General features: G+C 43.4%; 1 protein-coding gene across 1 annotated transcript in view; it reads right to left on the bottom strand.

The window, feature by feature from the left end:
* Positions 1-24,299, bottom strand: part of LOC130108988 (homer protein homolog 3-like) — a 79,305-nt gene that overhangs the window by 20,166 nt on the left and 34,840 nt on the right. Inside the window, exons 6-8 of the mRNA XM_056275664.1 lie at positions 20,870-20,878; positions 14,198-14,334; positions 3,440-3,596 (exon numbers count right to left, since the gene is read on the bottom strand). Coding sequence (XP_056131639.1) covers positions 3,440-3,596; positions 14,198-14,334; positions 20,870-20,878 — 303 coding nt within the window. The remainder of the gene's footprint in view (positions 1-3,439; positions 3,597-14,197; positions 14,335-20,869; positions 20,879-24,299) is intronic.

Raw genomic sequence — 24,299 nt, 5'->3', positions numbered from 1 at the left:
ACAAAGACTGAGTACCTGTGTATAAATAAGCAAGTAGAAAGTCCAGGATTGACCTTAGGAAGAGAAGATGTCCCAGAAGTTAACGAATTCAAGTACTCAGGATCAACAATACAGACAGAAGGCGGTGGTAAGAAGGAAGTCAAGAAAAGGACACAATCTGGATGGAATTCATGGTGAAAGGAAGCTGGAGTACTTTGTGACAAAAAATGCTGTAGAGGGTAAAGGGCAAGGTATACAAATCAATGGTTAGGCCTGCCATAGAGCGTCTATGGCAGGGGTGGCTAACCATGTGCCATGGAGAGCCATGTGTATGCAGGTTTTCATTCCAACCCGACTCCACACCAGGTGATTTCACTGATACATTCTTCCTCTTTGGTTGAAGGTTTACTAATCAGTGAAATCACCTGGTGTGGAGTCGGGTTGGAATGAAAACCTGCATACACATGGCTCTCCATGGCACATGGTTAGCCACCGCTGCTCTATGGGATGGAAGCAGTGACAACAACAGAGAGGCTAGAATCTACATTACAGGTAGCAGAGATGAACATGCTGTGTTGGTCCTTGGGAGTGACTAGAAAAGACCAGAAGAGAAATGAAGAAGTGAGAGCTATGTTCAAGATCTTAGGGAATGAATGGAGGAGAAATTGAAAGAGACAAGATAGAGATAGTTTGGACACCTACAGAGAGGAGGCATAGATTATATAGGAAAGAAGGTATTGGACCTGGAAATACCTGGCAAAAGAAAAAGAGGAAGACCAAGGGAAAGATGGAGAGACCAGATAGAGGAGGACATGAGGAGGGTTGGACTGCGGGAGACAGAAAGCTATGGAGGGCAAAAATCCGCTGTGGCGACCCCTGAGAAACAGGGAACAAGCCAAAAGAAGAAGAAATAATACAGTAATTTTGGCATCATTTATTAATATTGTTACTATTGTGAACTACACTGAAGGCAGCACCTACCTATACAGCTAGGATGGGTTAAATGCAGAGAAAGATTTCATTGTATGTACAGTGCATCCGGAAAGTATTCACACCCTTTCACTTTTCCCACATTTTGTTATGTTACAGCCTTATTCCAAAATAGATTAAATTCCTTTTTTTCTCATCAATCTACATACAATACCCCATAATGACAAAGCGAAAAAGCTTTTGTAGAAATTTTTGCAAATTTATTAAAAATAAAAAACTGAAATATGCATGTACATAAGTATTCACACCTTTACTCAGTACTTGGTTGAGGCACCCTTGGCAGCGATTACAGCCTCAAGTCTTCTTAGGTATGATGCTACAAGCTTGGCACACCTATATTTGGGGTATTTCTCCCATTCTTCTCTGCAGATCCTCTCGAGCTCTGTAAGGTTAGATGGGGAGCGTCGCTGCACAGTTATTTTCAGGTCTTTCCAGAGATGTTCAATGGAGTTCAAGTCTGGGCTCTGGCTGGGCCACTCAAGGATATTCACAGACTTGTCCTGAAGCCACTCCTTCATTGTCTTGGCTGTGTGCTTAGGGTCGTTGTCGTGCTGAAAGGTAAACCTTCGCCCCAGTCTGAGGTCCTGAGCGCTCTGGAGCAGGTTTTCATCAAGGATCTCTCTGTACTTTGCTCCATTCATCTTTCCCTCGATCCTGACTAGTCTCCCAGTTCCTGCCGCTGAAAAACATCCACACAGCATGATGCTGCCATCACCATGCTTCACTGCAGGGATGGTATTAGCAAGGTGATGAGAGGTGCCTGGTTTCCTCCAGACGTGACGTTTGGCATTCCGGCCAAAGAGTTCAATCTTGGTTTCATCAGACCAGAGAATCTTGTTTCTCATGGTCTGAGAGTCCTTTAGGTGCTTTCTGGCAAACTCCAAGCGGGCTGTCATGTGCTTTTTACTGAGCAGAGGCTTCCGTCTGGCCACTCTACCATAAAGGCCTGATTGGTGGAGTGCTGCAGAGATGGTTGTCCTTCTGGAAGGTTCTCCCATCTCCACAGAGGAACGCTGGAGCTCTGTCAGAGTGACCATCAGGTTCTTGGTCAACTCCCTGACCAAGGCCCTTCTCCCCCGATTGCTCAGTTTGGCTGGGCGGCCAGCTCTAGGAAGAGTCCTGCTGGATCCAAACTTCTTCCATTTACGAATGATGGAGACCACTGTGCTCTTCGGGACCTTCAAAGCTGTAGAAATTTTTTTGTACCCTTCCCCAGATCTGTGCCTCGATACAATCCTGTCTCGGAGGTCCACAGACAATTCCTTCGACTTCATGGCTTGGTTTCTGCTCTGACATGCACTGTCAACAGTGGGACCTTATATAGACAGGTGTGTGCCTTTCCAAATCATGTCCAATCAATTGAATTTACTACAGGTGGACTCCAATCAAGATGTAGAAACATCTCAAGGATGATCAGTGGAAACAGGATGAACCTGAGCTCAATTTTGAGTGTCATAGCAAAGGGTGTGAATACTTATGTACATGCAATATTTCAGTTTTTTATTTTTAATAAATTTGCAAAAAAAATCTACAAAACCTTTTTCTCTTTGTCATTATGGGGTATTGTGTGTAGATTGATGAGAGAAAAAAGGAATTTAATCCATTTTGGAATAAGGCTGTAACATAACAAATGTGGGGAAAGTGAAGGGGTGTGAATACTTTCCGGATGCACTGTATTGTACAAATGACAAATAAAGTGTATTCTATTCTATTCTTAAATGTTTTACAAGGTGTTTTTCAAACAGGATGAAGTGAAGACCCACAAACAAAAGAAATGGATGGTTGCAGAAACCCAGACATAACTGTAATGTTGGGGGTGGGAATACCAGCTCTGGTTAGGGCCAAATGTGTATGCGTAAGTGTAAAGCATGTGCACATAGGGTACAGCACATGTTAACAACACATTGCAACAGCAGTGGAAATACAACTGCAGTTCATACAGTTACATTCATTCATTCATCTTCAGCCACTTCTCCGGGGTCGGGTTGCAGTGGCAGCAAGCCAAGTAGGGCACTCCAGACATCCCTCTCCCCAGCAACGCTCTCCAGCTCCTCCTGGGGGATCCCAAGGCGTTCCAGACCAGATTGGACATGTAGTCCCTCCAGCGAGTTCTGGGTCTACCCCGGGGTCTCCTCCCAGTTGGCTGTGCCCGGTAAACCTCCAAAGGAAGGCACCCAGGAGGCATCCTAATCAGATGCCCGAACCACCTCAACTGGCTCCTTTCGATGCGAAGGAGCAGTGGCTCTACTCTGAGCTCCCTCTGGATGTCCGAGCTCCTCACCCTATCGCCAAGGCTGAGCCCAGACACCCTACAGAGGAAACTCATTTCAGCCGATTGTATCCACGATCTCACTCTTTCGGTCACTACCCAAAGCTCATGACCATAGGTGAGGGTCATTCAGTACATTGTGTAGCTAAATGTAAATAGTACATGCACAAACACTGCTACACATGAGTTCAAGGTGCTGACCTGCTCTCGGAGTCTGTCCGTCTCCTCCTGGTATTCAGCCAGCTGTTTCTTCCACTGATCTACACTGCTGTTGGCCTCCTGCAGAGCGGCCACCAGCTTGGCATTACTGTCCTGCAGGGTGAAGAGCTCAGCCTCCATGTTGATCTCACAAATAGACCTGATAATATAAGAACAAACATAACAATAACTTCACTTGTATTATCCCTCTCCTGAAACAAAACTGTTTTACAAAGCCACAAAAAGTTGAATCAGTTCATTTGGACACATTTATTGAGAGAGAAATGTTTCATCACTCATCTAAGTGACTAACCATCTTCAGTCTCAACTGACTGCAGGTATCCCCACCTTTATAAACAATACGGTGGCATAACGTCCGAAAACAACGATCGGTTTCATATGCAAATTGCCGTGACCATTAACCAGAGTTTTAATGGCCATGTGTACTATTCACAGAGGATTGGGGAATGATTACAAGATGGCGACAGATGTACTCTTAGCCTCCCCCTCTCAGTTCAGGGATGGTCGTTCCCTCTTCACATAGATGGTCTCTGACTCCCCGTTCAAACCAGCGTTCCTCCCTATCAAGGATGTGCACATCCTCATCCTTGAAAGAGTGGCCACTGGTCTGTAGATGGGTATAGACTGTGGAGTCCTGGCCTGACACGTTAGCTCTCCTGTGTTGTGCCATCCTGTTGGCCAGGTCTGTTTAGTTTCCCCAATGTACAAGTCACGGCAATCCTCCTGACACTTAACAGCGTACACTATATTACTCTGTTTGTGCCAAGGGACCTGATCCTTGGGGTGAGTTATCTGTTGGACAGATTCTTCACCCACTTGTCCACATTGTTGGCGTGTGTCTAGCATTCATCGCTCTGTCTGCTATTGAGGGCGCCGTCCATTGTCTGCTGATGTCTCTGACATGCAGCAAGTAGGTCAAACTTCTTTTACTGCCTGCTTTTTGACTTTCCATGTTGTGTTAGATGAGCCTTCTCTGTGAACTCAATCACACATTGAAAAGTGGTCTCATCTAGATGCAACGTGAGTCTCTGCTGGATCTGCTTCTCTTTGGCTCTCAACGCATCCATGGTAAAATTAATTTGTCTCACCTATTCGTTCAACAGCTGGCTCTGTGCCTTCTGGAGGATCTGTTTAGCTTGGTGGTCCTTGACTGAAGATTTCATTTGCAGGCTCTTAGGTGTAATCCTGCTCTGTCTGCATCTGAGGCTGAATGTCAGGTGGTTCCTGTAGTCTGCCATCTTGCATGCTGTTCACTAATACTCACGTACAAGTTTAACGCAATCCTCACCGAAGTGAGTCAAAATGTCTTTATGCATGCTCAATAATCCAGGTATCTGAATCACAACTTTCTGTGATTTTCTTAGCTGGATTATTGAGCATGCATAAAGACATGTTTTGCAAAGCATTTTCCCACCCAGGATGAACTAAAGAGCCGCAAACAGGCTACACAAGAAAAGGATGGTGGCAGAAACAAAAACAGCCATAATGTTGGAGGTGGGAATACTTGCTCTGGTTACGGTTAAATGTGTTATGTGCGAATGTCAAGCATAGATACAGAGGGTACAGTATATGCCAATAACACTTTGCTGCAAGAGTGGAACAACAAAAGGTTAATGTGGTGCAGCACAGCAGCCTAGCAGCTTGGTGGTAAGCACTACTGCGTCACAGAAAACTCCTCTCTGTGCAGATGCATGTTTATCCATGCTTCTTTAGGTTTTCTCTGGGTACTCTGAGACATGCAGTGTTGTTTAACATTGTGGATTTGATCAGTGGGGAGGGAAAATGGTCCCAGTGTTTGAACAGATAAGGCACCTGTTTTCTTTTCTTTCTTTACAGGCCAGGGTTTGAAGAAAGAAAAGAAAGCCACTTTATTTTGTCATTGTATTCTTACAAACAAATTTGTTCTCTGTATTTGACCCATCCTATTGTATAGAAGCAGTGGGCAGCCTCAGTGCCCGGGGATCAACTCCAGTTCTTCTTTCCATTGCCTTGCTCAGGGGCACAGACAGGAGTATTAACCCTAACATGCATGCCTTTTTGATGGTGGGAGGAAACCAGCGCACCTGAAGAAAACCCACGTAGACACGGGAGAACATGCAAACTTCACACAGAAAGGACCTGGAACAGCCGGGGGTTCGAACCCAGGACCTTCTTGCTGTGAGGAAACAGTGCTAAGCATTGGGCCACCATGCCGCCAGTGGAGGGCCAGTCCTACTCTATTCCATTCTGAGGTGCGCGGCAGCAGCATTATGCTGGAGCCCATAACCTAATTTTCAATGGGTCACAATTGTTCACTTCCAAGAGCAAATATTTTGTGATGGGTGACCCAGGTTCAGGGCACCATGCTAGGATGCTCTGCCCAGCTGAAGTGCTCTCGGGACCTCACCCAATCCCCGTCAGCATCAGAGTCCCAGTTCCTGCTATCACACTGTTCTCAGGCCTCTCTGCGGACGGAACCGATCAAAAATTCTATGGGACTCGGTCCGCGGTGATGTAGCGGTCTAAGCATCGGCTTTGTGTCGATACAGTTGCCCACTGGGGACTGGGGTTCGCGCCCCAGTCTCGTCAGATCCGACTATGGCCGGACTCGACGAAGCAGCGATCATTGGTAACGCTGTCTTCGGGAGGGGGGCGGAGTCGGCTTGTGTTCGTCACGTGAATGCGTCTCTGTGTGTGTCGGAAGAAACAGTGGTTCGGCTTGGAGTCGCCTTGTCACGAAAGTGGCGAGGCGGTCTCCTTCGAGACTGCCGGCCCGGAGAGATGCAGTTGGCGAACGCATACAGTGCGAGGGTGGGTGTTTGAATTAAAATAGGGATCGATTGGCCACTAAATTGGGAGAAAAAAGGGAAAAATCAGAAATAAATTAAAAAAAAAAAATCCTATGGGACTGATAGAACTACTTGTATTTCTTATTTATTAAATATGGAGGGAGACGTTTGTCCCTCACCAAAACTACCTGCTGAGGCTTCTGGAGTAGTCATAGGTAAAGTTCAGTCAAGTATTAGTGATGGTTGGAGCCACTCTTGATAAACCCAAATGATGTAGCAACTCCCCTGTTTCATCTCTAATTTCCATGTTTGTGCTTGAAGTGGCAATCCCAAAAATTCTTTCGGCTTTCTTTTTTCTTTTTTTTTTGGCGTAAACTTTCCAGGAGTTATTTTGAAATTGCTAACAAGTTCAACCACTACAACACTGAACACAGAGCATTTGTTCTACCTATTGTCTCTGGTGGGCCAACTGCTGCTGGATGACGTAAAAAAAAGTCACTAAATTCCCACCCTAAATTTTTGGTGATAATTTTACCATAAACACACATTTGTATTTCTCTGAATTACCACAAATGCAAGGGCTTTCATCAGTGGCCGATGGGCTGAATCATCATTGTGTCACCTCATTCAGAGAATGACAGTAACATTTATTTGAGAATCTTTATTTGAGAATCTTTGAGCTCGCTACTTCAACCTAAATAGAGCAGATACAACATAAACATAGTTTCTTTTATTTATTTTATTTTTTTTGTACAATGTAATGTTTTAAATGGAAAGTGATTTTAGTTTTTTATGATGTAATGTTTATTCTAACCCAGCCACTGAGCTACTGAGGATACACAAGCCAGTGCATTCTTGGTACCGGTCCCAAGCCCGGATAAATGGGGAGGGTTGTGTTTGGAAGGGTATCTGGCATAAAATCTTTGCCAAATCAAATATGTGGATCGTAAATCAGATTTCCATACTGGATTGGTCGAGGCCCGGGTTACCAACAACCGACACCAGTACTGTTGGCAAGCAGAGTGCCGGCGGAAACTATGCTACTGTGGGGCGAAGGAGAGGGGGAAGGCATGTCCAGAGGCAGCTGGAGAGGAGGAAGAGTAGGAGTGTGGAGGTGAGAGTCAGAACTTTGAAAGTTGGCACTATGACTGGTAAAGGGAGAGAGCTGGCTGATATGATGGAAAGAAGATAGGTAGGTATACTGTGTGTACAAGAGACCAGGTGGAAGGGGAGTAAGGCCAGGAGCATCAGAGGTGGGTTCAAACTCTTCTAACATGGTGCGAATGGGAGGAGAAATGGGGTAGGGGTAATTCTGAAGGAAGAGTATGTCAAGAGTGTGCTGGAGGTGAAGAGTGTCAGACAGAGTGATAAGTATGAAGCTGGAAATTGAAGGTGTATTGATGAATGTTATCAGCATATATGCCCCGCAAGTTGGGTGTGAGATGGAAGAGAAACAAGAATTCTGGAGTGAGTTGGATGAAGTGGTGGAGAGGGTACCCAAGGAGGAGAGAGTGGTGATTGGAGCAGACTTCAATGGGCATGTTGGTGAAGGGAACATAGGTGATGAGGAGGTGATGGGTAGGTATGGTGTCAAGGAGAGGAATGTGGAAGAACAGACAGACAGTGGTGGATTTTGCGAAAAGGATGGAAATGGATGTGTTGAATACATATTTCAAGAAGAGGGAGGAACACAGGGTGACGTATAAGAGTGGAGGAAAGTTCACCCAGATGGAACATATCTTATGTAGAAGGTGCGATGTGAAAGGGATTGGAGACTGCAAGATGGTGACAGGGGAGAACATAGCTAGGCAGCATCGGATGGTGGTCTGTAGGATGACTGTAGAGACCAAGAAGAGGAAGAGAGTGAAGGCAGAGCCAAGGATCAAATGGTAGAAGTTGAAGAAGGAAGATTGTTGTGTGGAGTTCCGTGAGGAGTTAAGACAGGCACTGGGTGGTAGTGAAGAGTTGCTGGATGACTGGGCAACAACTGCAGACATAGTGAGGGAGACAGCTAGGAAGTTACTTGGTGTGTCATCAGGACATTGGAAGGAAGACAAGGAGCCTTGGTGGTGGAATGAGTAAGTACAGGAAAGTATGCAGAGGAAGAGGTTGGCAAGGAAGAAGTGGGATAGTCAGAGAGATGAAGAAAGTAGACAAGAGTACAAGGAAATGCAGCATTAAGTGAAGCAAGAGGTGACAAAGGCAAAGGCATATGGTGAGCTGTATGAGAGGTTAGACACTAAGGAAGGAGAAAAGGGCTTGTACTGATTGCCTAAACAGAGGGATCGAGCTGAGAAGGATATGCAGCAAGTTAGGGCGATCAAGGATAGAGATGGAAATGTGCTGACAAGCGAGGAGAGTGTGTTGAGAAGGTGGAAGGAGTACTTTGAGGGGCTAATGAATGAAGAAAATGAGAGAGAGGATTGGATGATGTGGGGATAGTGGATCAGGAAGTGCGGTGGATTAGCCAGGAGGAAGTGAGGGCAGCTATGAAGAGGATGAAGAGTGGAAAGACAGTTGGTCCTGATGACATACCTGTGGTGGCATGGAGATGTTTAGGAGAGATGGCAGTGGAGTTTTTAACTAGACTGTTTAACAAAATCTTGGAAAGTGAGAGGATGCCTGAGGAGTGGAGAAGAAGTATACTGGTACCGATTTTCAAGAATAAGGGCGATGTGCAGAGGTGTAGCAACTACAGAGGTATAAAGTTAATCAGCCACAGCATGAAGATATGGAAAGCGTAATAGAAGCTAGGTTAAGAGGAGAGGTGATGACTAGCGAGCAGCAGTATGGTTTCATGCCATGAAAGAGCACCACAGATGCGATGGTTGCTTTGAGAATGTTGATCAAGAAGTATAGAGAAGGCCAGAAGGAGTTGCATTGTGTCCTTCTGGATTTAGAGAAAGCATACGACAGGGTGCCGAGAGAGGACAGTGGTATTGTATGAGAAAGTCGGGAGTTGCAGAGAAGTATGTAAGAGTGGTGCAGGATATGTATGAGGGAAGTGTGACAGTGTGGTGAGGTGTGCGGTTGGAATGAAAGATGGGTTCAAGGTGGAGGTGGGATTACATCAAGGATTGGCTCTGAGCCCTTTTTTGTTTGCAGTGGTGATGGACAGGTTGACGGACAAGATCAGGCAGGAGTCTCCATGGACTATGATGTTTGCGGATGACATTGTGATCTGTAGCGAGAGTAGGGTGCAAGTTGAGGAGAGCCTGGAGAGGTGGAGGTATGCACTGGAAAGAAGAGGAATGAAAGTCAATAGGAGCAAGATGGAATACATATGCGTGAATGAGAGGGAGGACAGTGGAATGGTGAGGACACAAGGAGTGAAGGTGATGAAGGCGTATGAGTTTAAATACTTGGGGTCAACTTTCCAAAGTAACGATGAGTGCAGAAGAGAGGTGAAGAAGAGAGTGCAGGAAGGGTGGAGTGGGTGGAGATGAGTGTCAGGAGTGAGTTGCGACAGAAGCGTACCAGCAAGAGTTAAAGGGAAGGTTTACAAGATGGTTGTGAGACCTGTTATGTTATATGGTTTGGAGACAGTGGCACTGATGAAAAGACAGGAGGCGGAGCTGGAGGTGGCAGAGTTGAAGATGCTAAGATTTTCATTGGGAGTGATGAAGAAGGACGGGATTAAGAATGATTATATTAGAGGGACAGCTCAGGTTGGACGGTTTGGAGACAAAGCAAAAGAGAGGCAAGATTGAGATGGTTTGGACATGTGTGGAGGAGAGATGCTGGGTATATTGGGAGAAGGACGCTGAATATGGAGCCACTAGGGAAGAGGAAAAGAGGAAGGCCAAAGAGGAGGTTTATGGATGTGGTGAGAGAGGACATGCAGGTAGCTGGTGCGACAGACGAAGATGCAGAGGACAGGAAGAAATGGAAACGGATGATCCTCTGTAGCAACCCCTAACGGGAGCAGCCGGAAGTAGTAGTAGTAGTATGATGTAATGTTTATTCTCTGTACCCCTGTCCTCATTATAACATTTGATGCCATAATGCTTTTAAAGATTTGCCTGCCCAGGGACTGCAGATTCAATCTACCTATCTAGCTAACTCTTGGACAGTCAAACACTGTCCATTGTCCCTGTTAAACAAACAAACAAACAAATACTGTGTTTTGGTACAGGTCTGGTCTGAACCAAGCTATAGCAAACCAGACAGATAGTTTTTGAGTAAGAAAATCGAGCGGGGGGAAGGAGCCTCTGGACCACCGGGCACTGTTTCCAATGACAACTAAGCCAAGCGATGACAATCATGAAGCTACTCACCATAGCAACCAGCAAGGGAAAACCCCCCCCACAAAAGTCAATATTCAGCCAAAGAAACATGCTGGGTAATAGGTTGGAAAATCTCTGAATGATGAGTGTTTTTTTGCTTGGGAGGTCTACGGTGGTCACATTAATGACACCAGCTGAAGTCATTAAACACACACTGGAGTTGGGGTTTGCTAGTCAGCGGCCATCTGGTATGGGATCAGGTGGACTACACTAGCATGTGTACATGTGCGCACGCGCGCGCGCGCGTGCGCGCGCGCACACACACACACACACACACACACACACACACACACACACACACACACACACACACACACAGACCTCTTTTCTGTACAAACCAGGGACTCTCCATCATGCCCAGTTCTTTTTTTGACCATCTGGGGGAACAGTTTGAGTGTCTGTGTAAAAGTCAGGTCATCCTGTTGTGTTTCTCTACATTGATCGCTGATCTGAATCGAATGGCAAGAGATGTGGCAGACAACAGAGACACAGAGGGGATGGTCAGTCTGCTGGCCTCTTAGAAACTGATTAATTCTGGAGGAGTTCATATCCTGAAATGTACTCTTTACTCTCTTTCATCTACTCTGGGGAAAAAAAACTGGCATGCTTTATTCAAGATCTCCGTGAGAGGATCTAGTCTGGAAAAGATTTGTCATTTTGTCAACCAGGTACTTATTTTACCTCCAATGCCTTGGAAAGTATGCAAATTCGGGTTCATTTTGTGGCATCAACCACTGCTGTAAGAACCAGTATTATTACCCTCTAAAAAGGCAACTCCAGTCTTCCAGATGAATCACTTCAATGGCAGCACTTTCAATGGCTTGGATATGCCGACAGTAATCTGTGGATATTAGAAAAAAAAAATCTTGTAGACTAAAGATAGCTTGTGGCCTGCAGTCTCTACACACGGCAGCCTGTTTAATGGTTTGTAGTTGATCTCACGTTCTGCTTTGGACACCAGGGCCGTGTTGCGTTCCATTTGGTGAGTCAGCCACATCAGCCCGCCGTACCATAGATGAACACAGTGCCTCCGCCTTCGCTCATTAAGACATCATTCAGATTCCAATCCAGGTCACCACCTTGGTTGCTTACTTGTTAATCCTTGAGGGACTGACTCTCCACTTGCCCGGTCCTTCAAATGACAGATGTTTTTTCTACCTTAATATTTCGTGGGCCTTATATGTTTGGGTGTTTTGCTTATGATGATTATGTTCTGTGTTGTACGGTCTCCGGCAAAGCAGACCAAATGCGTGGGGGGCAACAAAGTCTTGATCTTAAACTGTGCTCAGTATCAAATTCCCCCAGCCTCCCTCCCTCACTTTCCTCTGTGCTTTTCATTAGGTAACTCTCAATGTGCTCCAAATCAAGAACAACAGGAGTTAGGAGGGCACGCTGCTGTTTGCCCAAGATGAACACACCAGCCATGTGGTAAAAAAGGCACAGCAACGCCTCTTTCACCTCAGGTGACTGAAGAAGTTTGGCCCAAGATGCTATGGGCCTTCTACAGGGGCACAACTAAGAGTGTCCTGACTCAATGCATCATTGCCTGGCATAAGAACTGTATGGCCCACAACCACAAAATGCTGCAGAGGGTTGTGCGGACAGTCCAGGACATCAGTGGGTATGACTTTCCCTCCATCCAGGACATATATGACAGACGTTGTTTAAGCAAAGCCCGTAGGATTATTAAAGACCTCAGTCACCCCAACTATGGACTGTTTCAGCTGCTACCATCAGGCAATTGGTACTGCAGCCTCAAAGCCCGGACCAGTAGGCTCCAGAACAGCTTTTTCCACCAAGCAACCAGGCTTTTGACCAAAGAACATTAAGACACTAAGCCTGTTGCCGGACTGACTGGTACTGACCTATGGTCTTCAGGACTTGCTATTGCTGCTCCCGTTAGGGGTCGCCACAGCGGATCATCAGTTTACACACACACACACACACACACACACACACACACACACACACACACACACACACACACACACACACACACACACACAGATGTAGCTTGGCATACACAAACACACAAATATGCAAACAACCACACACACACATACACAGTGCCTTACATACACTGCGCACTATTTATTATTATTACTGCTTTTTGTTTTGTTTTGTTGTTATTTTATTGCTATTGTTACTGCAATATTGAGGAGCCGAAACACGAGAATTTTACTCTCTTGTACTTGTATGAGACGTAATAATAAAGGATCTTGAATCTTGAAGCACAAACCAAGGGTTAATCTCCACCAAGTCTTTGGTCTGGACGACATATCTGTTCAGCACAGCACAACGCCACTCACTAAGAAACTGTCATCTCATTCGGTCGGTTGTAAAATTAAAGCTCAGAGCACTGGAAACAAATGTCAAACAATATTTCCCTTTGTCAGAAAATGTTCACCTTCTACCTTTGAAATTGTTCTTTAGATGATTGCCAAGTCAAACAAACCATCCATTTTTTTCTGGACTAGTTGCTATGGTGAGACTGAACTGATTTTTCATATAAACTCACTTCCTTAAACTCCTCATGAATCTGTTTTTATCACACCCCCAGTTTGAGTTATCCACTTTTACTTTTAACTGATGATTTTTTCATTTTCTCATTTGTAAAGCATTTTAAAATAGTGTTCCCAAGTAAAATACAAAAAAGATCATTATCATTATTATTTATCCAAGAACCACGGGTGGTGAAAGCCGCTTAGGATTGTTCTTATCATTATTACCTATCTAGCAGTAATAGCATTAGCATTAGCAGTAATAGCATTAGCAGTAATAGCATTAGCAGCAGTGATAATAGATGTAGTGATGGTGGTAGCAGCAAGTCAACGAGCCAGTATTGATTAGTTTTCTTAATGATTCTTGATTTTTATAGACTGGTTGACAGACACCCAACAATAATGAATTCCTTTTTTAAAAGTTTATTTGCCAAAGTTTGTTTGACTTTGACAAAATAACTTGAAATATTGTGTTTACTCTTGAGTACTTTTCCCAGGCAGAGGGACTTGATGGAAAAGTCACAGTGTAATCTGTTTTTATTTTGGGAGTTGTATTACTTCATCGAAACAGATGTATCACAACTCAGATCCACCGAGAAATACAAGTGAGTTACACACATTAGGGCTCGGGATGTAAGTCAGTATGACAGTGGTACTCCATTTTACCATCTATCTATTTTAAGAATATATTTCTGTCATATTTAGTTACATTATAAGCCCAGACAGGATGCCGGGTATTTGCTCTTGTTTTACGCTCCAGTAACCAAACTTAAAAATTGATTTAAAAATACATGTTATTCAAGTCACAGGCATAGTTAGTTATAAGAAAGCAAAGACTATTTTTTAGGTGTATACGTTTAAAAGACTGCTCTTTTCACTACTGTCTTGATCCCACTGGTAAAGTAAGTTTTGGTGAAATATAAGGCTAAGCCATGTTTATTTCTAGGTGGCACTTTGATTGCGACCGCCTGCCGCAGAAGCACCACCTACTTCTTTTTGCACCAGACACATTCAGCATACTTTACTCCTAATCTTCTTCATTTACCATTTTTACTTTCACTTATCATGTTCAAGCTGTCTTGCTCTTCAGTTCATCAAATTAACATCTGGGTTAGCCAAGAAATGAAGTCTTTTGAACTTCAGCAGATAACAGGTTTCCCTCCGTTTGAACAAATTAGCTGTTACCCTTCAGACAGCATCTTCTTGATCCTCTCCTTTTCTGAGGTCAGCTCCACATCTGCACTCTTACTGCGACACAGCTTGTCCTCAGCTGGACCATTCACCGTCAGCAGAGGAGGAGAGTGACGCTCTTCTGACAGATCCTGGACCAGAAACACAGCAGAAATGGAATTGGACTGCAACAGCACAATGGAAATGTAAACACAACAAAAGGATATTGTTTCATTTCTGAGTAATGATCAGTGAACTGCATCTGTAATGGGCGCATTATGGCAACGTTTAAGTATCATTACATGGATGTACCCATACTAGGCCCAGTATTAGTGGTCTTGTGTGTTGAGAAAAAAAAAAAAAACAAGCATGTAACCCTGCCTGCAGTCTTTGACAGTTGACCAGTACCATACATGTTTGTATGCCTTAATAGCAATCTTTCAGTATCATGCCCATACTGAACCCAACTGTGGACAAGACACAAGTGAAGGAGAGATTATCCTTTATGCTAGTGTGTTTGGCAGAGAGCTTATATTGTGTGTGTGTGTGTGTGTGTGTGTGTGTGTGTGTGTGTGTGTGTGTGTGTGTGTGTGTGTGTGTGTGTGTGTGTGTGTGTGTGTGTGTGTGTGTGTGTGTGTGAGGGGGGGGGGTTAAGGCTTCAGTTCCAGACCAGCAGCGACATATAACCCAAAAATAACCCCAGGGATTTCAATTAATCTAAAAATTAATGTTTGGCAGGGGTAATGCACAAAACTCTTGGCCCCCTGACAGAAATCTGATGCCACAGCTCCCAACCACGATGCACCTAAATTAGTACACCATCATGAGGTGCGTCTAAAGGGCCCTTCATTGCTTGGGGCCCCTGGAAAGTACTCCCTCCTTAGCAGTGCCCCTAAATACATCTTGATGACATACACTGGTTGGACTGTCAGTTGTCTGGTTCCTGGTCTCGTTAGGAAAATGTTAATGCTCACGAATATTATAGCGACGACTAATATTATTATTATGATTACTAATAATACTAGAACAAAGGATGGTCCTATATTGTAAGGGTAATGCATGCTGCACGCTTCAAATGAATCCTGTTCTGAAGGTCAGATACATGTAGCATCAAATATGTCGGATACCAGATCTGTGCATCCAAAATTATTTGTAGCTTTCTGAGGCCAACTGCTCGAGAAAGTGGGGTATGGCCCAAATGTACGCACTCCTCGCCCTACATTCAAGTTTAGTTTATTCAGAAAAGAAAGGCAATGACTTGGTGTCCAATACACTCATTCAAATTTGCATTGACCGATTTGGTAGCAGTATGCTGAGCCCTTACATATCCAGCGTTGCCTTCTTAGTGCTCACTGGGTGTCTTCATCACATAGATCAACTGTCTGACTCTTCTCTATACACTGTCTTACAATGGATAGCACTGCCACAAAAACATAGAAAGGAAGCTGCTTAAGTCAACACAATTTAAAGTTTCAAATCAAAAGGAGAGGGAAAAAAATTCATGGCATATTAGATTTTTTTTAAATTTTTTGCTGTAATTACAGTTTATGATATACTGTGTTCTTTATACATCTTCAAAGGTTATTTTGCAAATCATTAACAGAGATTGTGACAAGGAGGTTTCCACAAAAAATTAAAATGATGAGAAATCCCACTGCACAGTATTGTGTCAACTGACTTTCATGATCTATATTTCTAGATTGATTTTTAATGCCTTATCTTGCCTTTCAATCATTATATTTCTGTCTATCATATAACCAGCCTGTCTAAACACTGAACACTACAGCCTGCCAGAGAAGGATCAAGTCAAGTTGGCTTGATCTCACACAGCCCAGCTGGTAAAGACCATGACCCACATTTACATTTCATATCAACAGCTATTCATATCACATAATTCCTTTTAATTACTAAACATGCTGCATGATTATGGCTGAAATGATTATTCCTGTGATTCATTTAATTATTTAGATCTAAAGAACATTTATTTTTCCTGCAATTTTTTGACATCTTATATATCAACATCTCAATAGCTTTCAACTACTTTAACGAAATGTTTCAATAGTGCAAAGCTATGTACCGGTTTTAGTCAGTGATAGGCATTAGAATGAGCCTTCTCAACCAAAACCAGAATCAAAACCAACTGAAGAGAACCGAAAAGAGCAGTGCAGACTAAAACAAGACAAGTCAGGACAGACCAGAACCAGAAGAAAACAAAAGGAAACAGAACATGAATATGAGGTTGATCTCCTTGTGTAAGTGTTTGTCATGTCTCGTCTCAGCACCGATAGAAAGCTTGTGGGTGCCAGGTTAGCGGTGCCTGTGATGCAAACAGCAACATAAAGCCTCTGCAGTCTAATGGGATTTCACTACAGAAGGAACCTGAGCGAGGTGCAATGCACACAGAGAGAAAGCCTTTCAACATACCAAATATGTTTGAGTTTGTGCTGTTAGAAAATATGAGTCAAGTATGGCACACATATTAATATTTTCATTCCCAAGAGTCAAAAAATCCACTTGGGACACCCATGCTAAAAATGCATGCACTCATCAAAATGCTAAAATGTTACGAATAAAATCATCTATCAAAAATGTCCTTCAAAATAGGCCATGATAAAGAGAGGGGGGAAAAATATACATATATATATATACACTACCGTTCAAAAGTTTGGGATCACCCAAACAATTTCGTGTTTTCCATGAAAAGTCACACTTATTCACCACCATATGTTGTGAAATGAATAGAAAATAGAGTCAAGACATTGACAAGGTTAGAAATAATTATTTGTATTTGAAATAAGATTTTTTTTACATCAAACTTTGCTTTCGTCAAAGAATCCTCCATTTGCAGCAATTACAGCATTGCAGACCTTTGGCATTCTAGCTGTTAATTTGTTGAGGTAATCTGGAGAAATTGCACCCCACGCTTCCAGAAGCAGCTCCCACAAGTTGGATTGGTTGGATGGGCACTTCTTGCGTACCATACGGTCAAGCTGCTCCCACAACAGCTCAATGGGGTTCAGATCTGGTGACTGCGCTGGCCTGGCCACTCCATTACCGATAGAATACCAGCTGCCTGCTTCTGCTCTAAATAGTTCTTGCACAATTTGGAGGTGTGTTTAGGGTCATTGTCCTGTTGTAGGATGAAATTGGCTCCAATCAAGCGCTGTCCACTGGGTATGGCATGGCGTTGCAAAATGGAGTGATAGCCTTCCTTATTCAGAATCCCTTTTACCCTGTACAAATCTCCCACCTTACCAGCACCAAAGCAACCCCAGACCATCACATTACCTCCACCATGCTTAACAGATGGCGTCAGGCATTCTTCCAGCATCTTTTCATTTGTTCTGCGTCTCACAAACGTTCTTCTTTGTGACCCAAACACCTCAAACTTGGATTCATCCGTCCACAACACTTTTTTCCAGTCTTCTTCTGTCCAATGCCTGTGTTCTTTTGCCCATCTTAATCTTTTTCTTTTATTGGTCAGTCTCAGATATGGCTTTTTCTTTGCCACTTTGCCCTGAAGCCCAGAATCCCGCAGCCGCCTCTTCACTGTAGATGTTGACACTGGTGTTTTGCGGGTACTATTTAATGAAGATGCCAGTTGGGGACCTGTGAGGCGTCCGTTTCTCAAACTAGAGACTCTAATGTACTTATCTTCTTGCTCAGTTGTGCAACGCGGCCTCCCACTTCTTTTTCTACTCTGGTTAGAGCCTGTTTGTGCTGTCCTCTGAAGGGAGTAGTACACACCGGTGTAGGAAATCTTCAATTTCTTAGCAATTTCTCGCATGGAATAGCCTTCATTTCTAAGAACAAGAATAGACTGTCGAGTTTCAGATGAAAGTTCTCTTTTTCTGGCCATTTTGAGCGTTTAATTGACCCCACAAATGTGATGCTCCAGAAACTCAATCTGCTCAAAGGAAGGTCAGTTTTGTAGCTTCTGTACCGAGCTAAACTGTTTTCAGATGTGTGAACATGATTGCACAAGGGTTTTCTAATCATCAATTAGCCTTCTGAGCCAATGAGCAAACACATTGTACCATTAGAACACTGGAGTGATAGTTGCTTGAAATGGGCCTCTATACACCTATGTAGATATTGCACCAAAAACCAGACATTTGCAGCTAGAATAGTCATTTACCACATAAGCAATGTATAGAGTGTATTTCTTTAAAGTTAAGACTAGTTTAAAGTTATCTTCATTGAAAAGTACAGTGCTTTTCCTTCAAAAATATGGACATTTCAATGTGATCCCAAACTTTTGAACGGTAGTGTATATATATATATATATATATATATATATATATAGAAAAACTTTGTTAAAAGAAACACTCAACGGTAGGAAAAGTGCTCAACAAATAAGGAGCAAAATAATTCGGTGATTCAAGTAAATTTGTCTATTAAAGAATTTACTTGAATCACTGGATTATACACTCACCGGCCACTTTATTAGGCACACCTGTCCAACTGCTCATTAACGCAAATTTCTAATCAGCCAATCACATGGCAGCAACTCAATGCATTTAGGCATGTAGACATGGTCAAGACGATCTGCTGCAGTTCAAACCGAGCATCAGAATGGGGAAGAAAGGTGATTTAAGTGACTTTGAACGTGGCATGGTTGTTGGTGCCAGACGGCCTGGTCTGAGTATTTCAGAAACTGCTGATCTACTGGGGTTTACAGAGAATGGTCCGAAAAAGAGGAAATATCCCGTGAGCGGCAGTTCTGTGGGCGAAAATGCCTTGTTGATGCCAGAGGTCAGAGGAGAATGGCCAGACTGGTTCGAGCTGACAGAAAGGCAACAGTAACTCAAATAACCACTCATTACAACCGAGGTATGCAGAAGAGCATCTCTGAACGCACAACATGTCGAACCTTGAGGCAGATGGGCTACAGCAGCAGAAGACCACACCGGGTGCCACTCCTGTCAGCTAAGAACAGGAAACTGAGGCTACAATTCGCACAGGCTCACCAAAATTGGACAATAGAAGATTGGAAAAACGTTGCCTGGTCTGATGAGTCTCGATTTCTGCTGCGACATTCAGATGGTAGGGTCAGAATTTGGCGTCAACAACATGAAAGCATGGATCCATCCTGCCTTGTATCAACGGTTCAGGCTGGTGGTGGTGGTGTAATGGTGTGGGGGATATTTTCTTGGCACACTTTGGGCCCCTTAGTACCAACTGAGCATCGTGTCAACGCCACAGCCTACCTGAGTATTGTTGCTGACCATGTCCATCCCTTTATGACCACAGTGTTCCCATCTTCTGATGGCTACTTCCAGCAGGATAACGCGCCATGTCATAAAGCTCGAATCATCTCAGACTGGTTTCTTGAACATGACAATGAGTTCACTGTACTCAAATGGCCTCCACAGTCACCAGATCCCAATCCAATAGAGCACCTTTGGGATGTGGTGGACCGGGAGATTCGCATCATGGATGTGCAGCCGACAAATCTGCAGCAACTGCGTGATGCTATCATGTCAATATGGACCAAACTCTCTGAGGAATGTTTCCAGTACCTTGTTGAATCTATGCCACGAAGGATTAAGGCAGTTCTGAAGGCAAAAGGGGGTCCAACCCAGTACTAGCAAGGTGTACCTAATAAAGTGGCCAGTGAGTGTATATATACTATATATATACAGATGCAGGAAAAAAAGTTTTAATACATAGCAGTTATGTATTAAAACTTTTTTTCCTGCATCTGTATTGATATTCCGCTCCTCATTAGTTGAACACTTATAACAACACCATTGACGGTTCGGAAAAAAATGCTATATATATATACACTACCGTTCAAAAGTTTGGGATCACCCAAACAATTTTGTGTTTTCCATGAAAAGTCACACTTATTCACCACCATATGTTGTGAAATGAATAGAAAATAGAGTCAAGACATTGACAAGGTTAGAAATAATGATTTGTATTTGAAATAAGATTTTTTTTACATCAAACTTTGCTTTCGTCAAAGAATCCTCCATTTGCAGCAATTACAGCATTGCAGACCTTTGGCATTCTAGCTGTTAATTTGTTGAGGTAATCTGGAGAAATTGCACCCCACGCTTCCAGAAGCAGCTCCCACAAGTTGGATTGGTTGGATGGGCACTTCTTTGAGCAGATTGAGTTTCTGGAGCATCACATTTGTGGGGTCAATTAAACGCTCAAAATGGCCAGAAAAAGAGAACTTTCATCTGAAACTCGACAGTCTATTCTTGTTCTTAGAAATGAAGGCTATTCCATGCGAGAAATTGCTAAGAAATTGAAGATTTCCTACACCGGTGTGTACTACTCCCTTCAGAGGACAGCACAAACAGGCTCTAACCAGAGTAGAAAAAGAAGTGGGAGGCCGCGTTGCACAACTGAGCAAGAAGATAAGTACATTAGAGTCTCTAGTTTGAGAAACAGATGCCTCACAGGTCCCCAACTGGCATCTTCATTAAATAGTACCTGTTAGAGCCTGTTTGTGCTGTCCTCTGAAGGGAGTAGTACACACCGGTGTAGGAAATCTTCAATTTCTTAGCAATTTCTCGCATGGAATAGCCTTCTTTTCTAAGAACAAGAATAGACTGTCGAGTTTCAGATGAAAGTTCTCTTTTTCTGGCCATTTTGAGCGTTTAATTGACCCCACAAATGTGATGCTCCAGAAACTCAATCTGCTCAAAGAAGTGCCCATCCAACCAAACCAACTTGTGGGAGCTGCTTCTGGAAGCGTGGGGTGCAATTTCTCCAGATTACCTCAACAAATTAACAGCTAGAATGCCAAAGGTCTGCAATGCTGTAATTGCTGCAAATGGAGGATTCTTTGACGAAAGCAAAGTTTGATGTAAAAAAAATCTTATTTCAAATACAAATCATTATTTCTAACCTTGTCAATGTCTTGACTCTATTTTCTATTCATTTCACAACATATGGTGGTGAATAAGTGTGACTTTTCATGGAAAACACGAAATTGTTTGGGTGATCCCAAACTTTTGAACGGTAGTGTATATATATATATATATATACACACACACACACACACACACACACACACACACATATACAGTTAAGGTTAAAATGAGTGCTGATGAGTGCGCGTCGCACGAAACAGGCCTGTACTGCAATGTATTAACACTTTTTTTTCCTGTATCGGTGTTGATATATATATATATATATATATATATATATATATATATATATATATATATATATATATATATATCAGGTGTGTGTGAGTGTGTGTGTATGTCCTGTACTTCTACCTTTATGACGACCGATTTGATTTTTTGGGGGGATTTTTCTCCCCAACTGAATCCGGCCAATTACCCCACTCTTCCAAGCTGTCCCGATCGCTGCTCCACCCCCTCCGGGAAGGCTGCAGACTACTACATGCCTCCTCTGATACGTGTGGAGTTGCCAGCCGCTTCTTTTCACCTGACAGTGAGGAGTTTCGCCAGGGGGACGTGACGCTTGGGAGGATCACAGTATTCCCCCCCAGTTCCCCCTCCCCCCTGAACAGGTGCCCCGACTGACCAGAGGAGGCGCTAGAGCAGCAACCAGGACACACACCCACATCCGGCTTCCCACCCGCAGACACGGCCAATTTTGCCTGTAGAGACACCTGACCAAGCCAAAGTTCACATAGGGATTCGAACCGGCGATCCCCATGTTGGCAGGCAACGGAACAGACACTAGGCTACCTGGATGCCTTTAAGGGTCTATTTTAGGATTTAGGATAAGGGTTAAGGTAAGAATTAGGATTAGGTTAAGGTTAGACATGTAGCTCTGATGGTTAAGGTTAGGGTTAAGGGCTTGGGAATGAATGTAGTCAATGAGGGGTCCACACAAAGATAGAGGTACAAGAGTGTGTGTTTGTGTGTATAGCTGCATATGATTGTGTGTATAAATTGTGTATAAATGATGTCTTCAGGTTTCACATTTGTCATATTGCTGCTTTTGATCGATATGATAGCGCACAACTTACTAGTCTTAAACTTGGCTATGTGACATGAGCTTTCAGCACCGCGTCTAGCCATCTGCTTTGATATCTCTTCCCCTGCTGGTCGGAAATGAACGAGGACTTCATTTCACACAGCTTTGTGAAGCCTTTTCCTCAATATGAATCTGCAGGCTAAAAGCCAGCTTCAGCTCACAAAAAAAAAAAAAAATCCACTGCCGCCACCTTCTCTCCTCTTTTCGGCAACTACAAAACCAGAGTTGAGGTTTTGTGAGAGGCCAAGTCCCTCACTGAAGCGTCACATCCTTACAGTTAAAAAAAACCCTGCATTATTAATTTCTTCTCAGCCTGCCTGTATTCCATGGAGGACACTTGCATTTTCTTTAGCTGTGTTATCTGTGCCTATCTCCGTAATATAAATGGATATGGAATAAATACACAGGCAAACACAGACAAACACCTATGCGCGCACACACAGTTGACTTGTGTCAGCATTCAGCGATGGAGTAAAGCATTACATACAGAGGGTGCAGGGCAAGGATAGAGGTGGAAATAAAAATCAAAGCTAGAACCGCTCCAGTCCACAGTAGAGTCAACGGCTCGGCTGCGTGCATCCCTAAATAATTCACACTGTGGGTCATGTTTAAGTCATAAATGGCATTCCAATTGGGTTGAGTGGAAACACAGTCAAAGATTCGTGCTGACTTACAATTGCAATCAGCTCTTAATTAGCCGGAGTTAAAAGGACACTTGCAAGGTGTGACGGGGATGTTTTGAGTCATCAGGGGCCCAACAGATATTCAGTGATCCATAACCCACCGATTTTCTGAATTCTGAGAAACCTTATTCAGAAACAGCTTTCATAAACCCGGCAGCATCCCTCCCTCCCTCAGCCAGAGAATCTGACAAATGGGGAATGCATTAAATTGTTGTTTACTAAGCTTTTTTACATAGTGCCCATAGTAAAGAATTATGGCTGAGCTCTGAAGGCAACTTTGATCACACTCCAAATGAATTATAGAGCATGGAAAACCATGTAACACTAAGACAAGAGAGGATAAACCCCCTCAGTCCCAACTGCAAATTCATAATGCACGCTGTGATGGAGGAGGTCAGAGTAAGATGGCTGCTTATTCCAGAGATGGCAGGATGGGGACAACAGGCACTCAGCTCACCTGGGACAGCTGGGAGGTCAGACATCCCATCAGGCACGGGAACACCGCGGCACCGTGGAATGAGGAGGGGGAGACAAAGGAAAGGAGGAGAGAGAAGAAGTGAGGATAAGGCAAGAAGAAAAGAGAGTGAATGAACATATCAAAAACATGCACACTAACATTTTTCAACCCGATTTTTCAGTCATAAAGCAAGTGAAAAAGACAAAGCTTAATTTCATCTCTTGTGAATAGTCCAGAATTTGTAAGGCGTCAGATAATAAAAACCTCAGTAAGGGTGTGTTTTGAATGTTAGCCTCGCTAGAGAGACTTTCACAACTCCAGATACTGTGCATCATACCAGCGTCTTAATTTCTCATCACAGCAGTGTCATCATCTACAGGCCAATTCCTGTCAGCCAGATGTCCTACGGCAATGACCTGTAAGCTAACAAACGCCATCACACTTAACACTTGAGAAAATCATTACATTTTCTATTCGATGAGCAATATTAACTGAATTAACAAAAGAAACAGTGGCTGTATTGTGAAAATATCTGACCATAACTGTGACTTTGAAAACTTTACTAGCAAAATATTGCAGAACTCGTATAATTCTCTGCTTGCTTTAGCAAAGAACAAAGTGTTGTCTTCCATCTTTGCCTGATTATGTAAAGCCCATGAGAAGAACCTTTCCGTTTTTGGTTGTATACTACTGGAAATACATCCATCTGCTCAAATGTAGGACACTGGGGTCACAATTCCCCACTATCTAGTAACATAAATTATAGCTGCTATGGGCACTTAATGTGTTTTGACATGAGTTTTAGCTAGCTAGCGGGCAAGCTAGCCATAAACCACCATCTACAATGTGTTGCAGAACTGTGCACATCCATATTTATGGAGGCAGCACTGAAACACGTCAGTGGATCTTGTCAGGCTTAAAATACTATATTAACTATTCCATTTAAAAAGATAAGTTGGAAACTTGACTCGTAAAAGATGTGCAAACAGTTTCAGAGAAACTGTAT

Source organism: Lampris incognitus, chromosome 3 (assembly GCF_029633865.1).
Source record: "Lampris incognitus isolate fLamInc1 chromosome 3, fLamInc1.hap2, whole genome shotgun sequence".
Taxonomy (NCBI): Eukaryota; Metazoa; Chordata; class Actinopteri; order Lampriformes; family Lampridae; genus Lampris; species Lampris incognitus.
Note: the sequence above shows the minus strand (reverse complement) of the source record. Positions and strands in the feature narration are given on the sequence as shown.